At 41.8% G+C, this 9758-nt stretch overlaps 1 protein-coding gene across 1 annotated transcript in view; it reads left to right on the top strand.

Moving 5' to 3' along the window:
* Nucleotides 1–9156, top strand: part of LOC311108909 (receptor-type tyrosine-protein phosphatase N2-like) — a gene marked incomplete at both ends in the record, with an annotated part of 289302 nt that extends 280146 nt beyond the window's left edge. Inside the window, 3 exons of the mRNA XM_084151698.1 lie at nucleotides 888–952; nucleotides 6560–6633; nucleotides 9085–9156. Of these exons, the coding sequence (XP_084007824.1) occupies nucleotides 888–952; nucleotides 6560–6633; nucleotides 9085–9156 (211 nt within the window). The remainder of the gene's footprint in view (nucleotides 1–887; nucleotides 953–6559; nucleotides 6634–9084) is intronic.
* Between the last annotated feature and the right edge of the window lie 602 nt (nucleotides 9157–9758).

Below are 9758 nucleotides of genomic sequence, written 5' to 3' on the forward strand. Positions count from 1 at the left end.
AAGCTCCACTCTTTATTTAATATGGCAGGTATTTGCCTCCATATCTTTAATAGTGAGTAGTGTTCAGTCATGCATGGAGAGGGTCTGTCTGTCCGTTCGTCTGTCTGGCCATAGAGGTCTCTAGATGAGAAGCAGTGGATTAATGAAACAGTGGCGCTCCTCACGCCTCACGCTGCTCGGTCTCTCTCCTGTTTTATTGGCTTTGCCTTTATTAGAGAGATGGTGCATGCCTTGTTTGCAATTAACATGCAGACAGATTGAAAGCCCGGCGGGCACAAAGAGAGGCTTTTCATGCAGTTATCTCTGGTGAAATGGAAAAGCAGGCTCTCCAAAGCTGCTCTGCTAATGGCCTCTGGCCTCTTCAGCTCCCCTCTGCTCCTGAGGAGCCTGCATGCTGCATGCTGCACGCTGCTGCTTTTAAAAGCTTTTGTCCCTTATAACGTCAGTTCCAAATCAGTCCTCTGAAGTATTTGGACCACACATGCATGTGTACACACACACACGTTCTTTTAAAAAAATGTAAAAAAATGGTATTCTAATTTGCGTGTTGATAACAGTTTTGTACTCAAGGGTTATTCAAGCTTTTATTAATGTCCTATGATCTTTAATTTAATATCTTATAAATACCTGCTCTTACTCGTGTGTACTTATACAATAATATATTTGACTTTTTAAACGCTCAGTTAACGCTCTTCTCATCATTTGTATTTTCCTCAAAGACTTTACAGTAATAATGCAAGAAAATCTATAATGCAAGAAAGTCTAAATGAGCCAGGCCTATTTGTTGTCATGTAAGAGGCAAACACTAACTGTGGTATTGATTAAAGCTGCCTTGTGTTCTTTTTCTGCCTCACTAAAGAGTGCCTTCTCCTCTGGTTGCTTTGCAGTGACGGGGCTGGCAGAAGCGGAACGTACATTCTGATTGACATGGTCCTCAATAGGATGGCTAAAGGTAGGAGTCGATGGGCCTCTCCGTCTCGCACTCTTTACTGCTTGTGTGGAGACGTTGCCATGGCAATGGCAAAAAAAACTACATTTTCAGCTAAAGGTCTTGGGATGCATTAGAGGGTAACTGAGTAAGGCCTCTGCTGAATACTATGGGAGGGCTCTTCAGAAAGAATGGGAAAGAGAGAGAGAGTGATGTGAGGTGGGGTGGGAGAGAGGGGGGTGAGGGAGAGAGAAACAGTGAGAGAGAGGGGATGAGAGGGAGAGAGAGAGGGGATGAGAGGGAGAGAGGGGGGGGTGAGAGGGAGAGAGAGAGGGGGTGAGAGAGAGAGAGAGAGAGAGAGAGAGAGGGGTGAGAGAGAGAGAGAGGGTATGAGAGGGAGAGAGAGAGAGAGAGAGAGGGGGTGAGAGAGAGAGAGAGGGGGTGAGAGAGAGAGAGAGAGGGGATGAGAGGGAGAGAGAGAGAGGGGGGGTGAGAGAGAGAGAAATAGCATGGATACTAATAACATTCACATATGTATTTATTTGTAATTTCGTTTTAAAAGGTACTTATTTCAACTGTTGGTTTTTAACCATCATTAATGTCAAATTCATTTCCCTGTGACGGACAAGTTAATTTATTATAATTATAATGTATATATTCCAACTGAATTTGGTTTCTCACAACATTCAAATATTGGTATACTAATCGACATGAACAACCACCTTTGAATAGGTTCTCAGAACGTTATGCGCATATAGTATACTACACCAGGTTCGGTTTTGCATAATCAGAAATAACTCCAGTAGAGTGTACAATAGATGCCACCTGCCCTCCCACCCCTATCAGAACAGGTCATCCATACATCTGGCCCTGACCCTGTCCTCCCCTTCCCCCTGCTCCATAGCTTTGGTCTTAATGGGGCATCAAAGGGCGGAGTCAGGGTAACATGGTCCTGCTGGATGGAGGTCTTTCTCAGGCTGTCACACACATCCCTGGTCTGGGTCCTGGGCTAGAGGTTTGTGTTAGGGGTTTGGACTGGGGCTGTGGGCTGTGGGCTGAGGCTGGGGCTAGGGGTTTGGACTGGGACTAGGGCTTGGGATTTGACCTAGGGCTGTGGCTAGGGGTTGGGACTCGGGCTGCAGTGTTTTCCATTAGTGGCAGCCGTTGGTTAACCAGTCGGTTACCTTTTACACTTCATATTAACTAGGCTACTTTTCATTTAAAGGTTTAAATTCACTAGTCCGTCGATCCCTCTCACGCTACAATTAATAATATGCATCTTCTTGCGCTCTATTGATAGTATAGGCGTCTGTCAGTCACAAAGCGAGCGATGACAGAGAAACGAGGTCTGCAGTCTTTCCCGCCTCCTGGTACAATTTTGCACTGTAGTTGGTTGCAGTCAAATTTATTTACACAGAGGGAGAGAGCATGATGCTCGTGGATTTGCATGTCCCATGTATGTAAGTGGTAACGATGAATCGAAATCCACCTAGCCTAATTATTGTTTTCTGGAATATTCATTTATTTTCTTTTGCGTGTTTCACATAGCCAGCCACATGGAGTCATGCTTTGACAACTGAACAGCAAGCGTTGACTAGTTTATAAAAGGTGTCAAACTGACTGAATAAATCTCCTGTATCCCTTTGCCATTCTTAAATCATGCAACATTGTTATATGTCCATGGTATCGCATCAGGACAAGTAAACCAAACGATTTCCTAGGTTTCCTTTCCTAGGATGTTGGGGTTTGCCAGACAGTGACGCTAATTGAGTGACTCTCATCTCGTCAGTCAGTGTAGCCTACCGAATCGCATCGGTGAGAGAGCCATTCATTTGGCTCCCTAATTTGCATAGGCTACTGGTAGACCTAGGCTTTTTGGCGATTATCTGCAGATAAATTATGAAAACATTAGTTTTTATTTATTTATTTATTTCACCTTTATTTAACCAGGTAAGCCAGTTGAGAACAAGTTCTCATTTACAAGTGCGACCTGGCCAAGATAAAGCAAAGCAGTGCGATAAAAACAACAACAACACAGAGTTAAATATGGAATAAACAAAACGTACAGTCAATAACACAATAGAAAATCTATATACAGTGTGTGCAAATGTAGTAAGTTATGGCGCTATGGCAATAAATAGGCCATAGTGCAAAATAATTACAATTTAGTATTAACACTGGAGTGATAGATGTGCAGAAGATGATGTGCAAATAGAGATACCGGGGTGCAAATGAGCAAAATAAATAACAATGTAAATAAAAAGGTATTTAAAGCTGATCTACCCCCTAAAAAACAAAAACAAAAACAACAAAAAACAATGTAAATAACAATATGGGGATGAGGTAGTTGGGTGGGCTAATTACAGATGGGCTGTGTACAGGTGCAGTGATCTGTAAGCTGCTCTGACAACTGATGCTTAAAGTTAGTGAGGGAGATAAGTGTCTCCAGCTTCAGAGATTTTTGCAGTTCGTTCCAGTCATTTGCAGCAGAGAACTGGAAGGAATGGCGGCCAAAGGAGGTGTTGGCTTTGGGGTTGACCAGTGAGATATACCTGCTGGAACGCATACTATGGGTGGGTGTTGCTATGGTGACCAATGATCTAAGATAAGGCGAGGATTTGCCTAGAAGTGATTTATAGATGACGTGGAGCCAGTGGGTTTGGCAACGAATATGTAGTGAGGGAATAGTTGAAGATGGTGAATCATCACTGCAGGAACAATAGATAGTGGAGAGCCTCATTCTGGTCCAAATATGATAATAAGGGCCTTCACGGAATCCAGGCATTAAAATGAAAATGTATTGCCCTTTGTAGGGAATCAACTAAATGTATAGAACATTTATTAATTAGTCCAAGTTTATCATAAGACATTAACAGAATGCATCAGTGATTCGTATTTCCTGCAACTTTCTGAAGAGGCAATGAGAATGCCCTGTCTGTGTGTGTGTGTGTGCGGTTTATGCGTCTACCACTTTGTGTAGCCATTAGCGATGATGCTAATGAAAACAGTATGGCAGAATGATATCATTATTATTTTCATCAATCCAGTGGGTATTTGTTTTGCAAACTCTACCAGTACATCACTGGGCCAAGCTTCCTGCCATCCAGGACCTCTATACCAGGCGGTACCAGGCGGTGTCAGAGGAAGTCCCCAAAAATTGTCAAAGACTCCAGCCACCCTAGTCATAGACTGTTCTCTCTGCTACCACACGGCAAGCGGTACCGGAGCGCCAAGTCTAGGTCCAAGAGGCTTCTATCCCCAAGCCATAAGACTCCTGAACATCTAATCCAGTACCCAGACTATTTGCATTGCCCTCCCCCCTTTTACGCTGCTGCTACTCTCTGTTTATTATCTATGCATAGTCACTTTAATAACTCTACCTACATGTACATATTACCTCAATTACCTCGACTAACCGGTGCCCCTGCACATTGACTCTGTACAGGTACCCCCTGTATATAGCCTCGCTATTGTTATTTTACTACTGCGCTTTAATTATTAGTTACTTTTATTATTATTATTTTTTTTTATTTTTTTTTTTGGGGGGGGGGTATTCTTTCTTAAAACTGCATTGTTGGGTAAGGGCTTGTAAGTAAGTATTTCACTGTAAGGTCTACACCTGTTGTATTCGGCACATGTGACAGATAAAATTTGATTTGAAACAACAGCCTCTTGCTAGGTGCACACTTGAATTAGGGTTTAAATTAAACTACACCCAAAAATCTAAATTTCTCATATTTTTCCCAGAGCTCAAAAGTGGTCTGCTGATGTGGTTTAAGCATTGCTGTGGACTTAGAACATCCAATTTGTGGTTTTTCGAGAGCGAAAACCTGAAAAAACAGGGAAAACAGAAACCTGGAAACCTGGAAAAACTAAACGGAGAAAACGGAATTTGGGAAAGAACAAAACATAATCAGGCAAAAAAAAGTAACAGATTTAATAGGGCCGTAGCTAATGATAATTATACATTTAGGCTATGTAAAATCAGAAAGTTATAATACTTAAGACTGATATAACTCCTTTATTTTTTCAATATAATATGGGCTATTTACTTCATTTTTCTGTTTAATAAAATACATAATTTGAAGAACCAACATAATTGTGACAATTCATATCTTACAATAAAACTGTAAATAAGACTTTAATCTCAAGAGAAGACAGGTTAAATGTAAAAAAAAAAAAAAGAATGGTCTCTTACTTAGAAGACAGTCCTGATCATATAGGCCTAGACCTAGACAATATCCAAAACAATTAACAATACACTGAATTCATACATGTTGTAAAGTAATGTCTTTCTACACATTACATTACATTTTACCACAACTAATTGTTTCAATCTGGGAGGTAAATTCAATAAAGTATTCAATAATTTTGCTTTGTATTTTGGATAGAATCAAGGCATTAGAATATACCAGAGGCCACCAAAATAGAGCTACTTCTGAAGAAAAAAAATCCCCCCCCAGACCCTCCCGGCCCGGGTGTGCCTGGTTGGCTACTTTTTCTATTTGGCTGGCTACTCTATGTATGTATGGAAAACACTGGGGCTGGGACCAGACCCACAGGTTTTTGTTATGTTGAGCAATGAGCAACCCAGAGTATGAGCGGCCTTTCCATCTTTGTCTGGTGTGAGGCTCATCTGGTCTTGAGGAGTGTGAGGCCTTGTGTTTCCAAACAGAATGAAAAGCCCAGAGGCCCAGACATAAAATCCCTCGTTCTCCTTCCTCCCCCTCTTCTTCATCTTCTTCTCTCCTCCAGAGTGTGAATTGTACACAAGTATGAGAATTTCACTCCAAAGCCTTTTCTTGTTTGAGGAGTTTCTCCCCTCCTATACTTGAGAATCCAACCCTTCTGAAACATGAAAGTATTGGAGCACTTTGAGCTGGGAATCCAGCTGCATAAACTGGCTCCCTCCCCTCTCTCCCCATTTTCAAAAAGTCTTTAAGGGCTTGAGGATTTCTCTCCCTCTATTTATTTTTTAGGGGATTAAATCTCAAATGAGCCCCTCCAACTCGCCATTTATTAGAAACTCGAACAATAGTCTGGTTGTTGAAGTCATTCAAGCTAAAGGTGAAAGGAGATTTCAAATCAGTGTTCATTGCTAGTTGGTATCATTCTGTTTGTTACTCAGACATAACATACTGTAGCTCACATAACTTGCTGAGTTTTAAAATGACACAACAAAATGAATTGTACGGGGAAGGTGAACTACATCACATCCAGCATATAAATTTTTCAAAATCATACGAAGTACAGCAAATTGGCTTGATTTTGCACACATCATTCTGAAATCTGATTCTCTACGATATCAGAAATGTAAGCTTCTGAAAACTTGAATCACAGTTGGGCATAGTGCAGTGGTGCTACTACAATGCATGGTTCTAATTTAAGCGGTGCACAGTTTCTTTGATTGCATCATTCATTGTACAATATTCCCTGCTCCAGAAATATCTCCATGCATATATTATTCTAGTGAAAACAGTCAGTGGCTCCTGGCCAAGTCTTTCGAGGGATGAATGTAATAATTTTCAATCACCGTGCCGTTCCAAAGGGAGCCGGTAGAAAGGAGATTGACAGATGTGAGCTGGATTAATCTGCTGCTTTGAACTCAGTCCAATTTGTGGTCTGTTGCAGGTGCTAAAGAGATTGATATTGCCGCTACCCTGGAGCACTTGAGAGACCAAAGAGCCGGCATGGTCCAGACAAAGGTAAGGTCCCTCGCTCTGAGCGGGGGAGAGAGGGGGGGGGGGGGTTCATGTCACTCACTCAGAGGTGCATCTAGTTCACGGGTAAGCGCATAATGACATGAGCCTTACGGGAGATGAAATGATCAAGCGATTCATAGATTGCTTGAAATTATCAAGACCATTTCTTTATTGGAGGAGCTATTTTGAATTATGCTCAGTCAGTTCATATTCCAAATCACAAATGAGGAGGTTTATGTCCACAGACACTGAGGGCTGGTTTCCCTGACATATATTTAGCCTAGTTCTGGATTAAAAAGCATGCTCGATGGAGAATCTCCGTTGAAAGAGCTATTTAGTCCAGGGCTAGGATTAATCTCTGTCTGGGAAACCAGCCATGAGCCCTCAGAGTTTAAGATCTCCAAGATGATGTAAGCTAAGTGGTTGGCCTTTTGCAAAATCCAAAACTCATGTAATTCTTGTTTGCCTCTAGAATTTAGAGTAGCCTCTTAACTCCAATTCCCCTGTTCTTAACTAAAATAATCTAACTCATTTTAGTGAGGGAGGTTTGAAACATCTCATTACAATCAAGTGGGTTCCCTGGAGAATTTATGTGTTTAAACAGACCATGCTCTCTCATTTATGAATACTGAATTATTATGATGGGCAGCGAAAGCTTTTTGTGTCTTTTAAGACGGACACATTTAGTTCTGGAAATATACATTAAGTCAAACTCAAGGCAAAATTAGGCTGTATGACATTTGTTTTCTAAAAGACTGGAGACTTCCTGAATGTTTTATTTATGTAATTTCTATTGATTTAATCCAGCTTTCTCTGAATCCCATTTACCATTGACTCAGGTCTCTGATTGGAGCTTGTTAGGGAAGTTTTAATTTAGGCAAAAATAAATGTTTCAAGCCTTTCACTAAAACATCTAAGGGCAAATTAAATTACATCAGAGAACTAGCAATATTATTGATGTGGTGCCTCGCTGTTTCATGAAGAGCATAAATTGTAGATTTTAGTTTTTAGGACAGCTTTTAGCTGTAAAATATATACAACATTAGCTGTTCTGGTCTTACATGTAGATAGAAGTGTTAGATATTACAGCGTTGAAATATCACAAATCATTTTTACATTTTTTTCATACCAATAGACAATACTTACTTACTCTATGCTCAAGCAAGTATGCTGTAACTTTGTGGTGAAGACAGAGGTTTGACTCCCTCCAGTGGTGGAAATGTAAAACCCTCTTCCGAGGCCACCATAATGCACCTTAAAGCTGAGATCTGCGATTGGGGAAACAGCATCTATCAATTTTTTTAATTAACTACAGCTATTAAAGGTCCTGTATAAAGACATATAAAAATAGGAACAACCTAAGCAAAAAAACTATTGACATTACTTGTTATAAAGAACTCCTCAGTATAGATTTTATTTTACCCCCGGCGAAAATGTGGCATGTTTTGACATATCTGAAGCAGGATTCTTGCGAACGCCTACCTCTCTTCAGTGAGTTTATTTTAGCGCCTGCAGCCTGAATGAGAGTTGAGTAGAATGTGAAACAGTGGGTCTTCAGGGTGAAAATCGATCGGACCTGTTGTGCTCTTCAGGGAGCACAGTGAGTCACACAAACACACACACACACACACACACTTGAGAGAAGAGTTGACTTAGGCCTAGATTCAATCAGTTCAAGCGTTAACCCGCGCTAGCCAACACCCGCGTAGCTGGTGTTTTGGAGGTGTCGGAGGTGTAACTGCGTTGAAGCTGTCAAATCAGTGAGCAGCTGCTCGTGGTCATTGTCAAGAAGCCACACCCGTTCCACCTGGTGTAGATTACATCACACATGCCGGTGTTCAAACTTGTAACATGGCTACATGTGATTTCGACTAATGTGACTTGGTGCATGCAATGGCAACGTCCAGTGATAGGTATAACGCCGGGAGCCGCTTGTGGATTTGACAGCTCTAACACAGTTCCACCGCCAAAACATCAGCTATGCGGGTGTCGGCTAGCATGGATATTATTGAATCTAGGCCTTAGAAGCTTATTTAAAGACATCCCTGGCTGAGTCTACAGTGGCACTGACTTCACTCACACACTCAGAGAGGAAGCTCGGAGAAGGGCACAACTGCTCCCTCCATTGTCTCTGTAGCCACGACACAACATGGGGGCATTAGACAAAGTGTCACTCTGATATGACTCACTGACAGTCCTATACCTTTACACACCGGACAAGAGGTAGTTATAAACCAGTCACTGAACAACTCTCTCTCTCTCTCTCTCTCTCTCTCTCTCTCTCTCTCTCTCTCTCTCTCTCTCTCTCTCTCTCTCTCTCTCTCTCTCTCTCTCTCTCTCTCTCTCTCTCTCTCTCTCTCTCTCTCTCTCTCTCTCTCTCTCTCTCTCTCTCTCTCTCTCTCTCTCTCTCTCTCTCTCTCTCTCTCCCCCTCCCTCCCTCCCTCCCCCCCACAGGAGCAGTTTGAGCTTGCGCTGACAGCCGTGGCGGAGGAGGTGAATGCCATCCTAAAAGCACTTCCACAGTGAAACTCGACGCCGCACCGTGCCACGTCTCGCTGCCTAAACACACGTTCCTCTGCCCACTCAAGTCTGACAGCTCGTTTATGTCCCAAATGGCACCCTATTCCCATAAAGCTCTGGTCAGAAGTAGTGCACTATGTAGGGAATAGGGTGCCATTTGGGACATACATACCTATCTTCTCCTGTTTCTCTCTCCTCTGATTCTCTCGCTTTCTCTCTATCTCTCTCTTGGTATACTGATGAATGTTGTGCCAGATACTTGACCGACCTGGTCTTCTTAAGTGTGATGTATTCTGTTTGCAGTTGTTATCGAACATATGTTCCAGTACCACTTACAGATAGCTAGACAAGGTCACGTGTGTTCTCTCTCTGTCTTTGTGATCTGAATAATCTATTATACTAAGAATCAGATAATTGGTTATTGATGTGTGATGAATATGATATTGTATTCAAGGGCCGAACATCTGTGTCCTGTATATTGAGAAGATGCTTCAAGGAATGACGTTGAAGTGATCTTTGCTATTACATATTCTATGGCCCTGTTCAAATACTTTCTAAATGCATCCTTCCTTCCTTCCTTGAGGATCTGTAAGTGATATACAGATACC

This window comes from Coregonus lavaretus (genome assembly GCF_964263955.1).
Source record: "Coregonus lavaretus genome assembly, chromosome: 34".
In the NCBI taxonomy this organism is placed as follows: Eukaryota; Metazoa; Chordata; class Actinopteri; order Salmoniformes; family Salmonidae; genus Coregonus; species Coregonus lavaretus.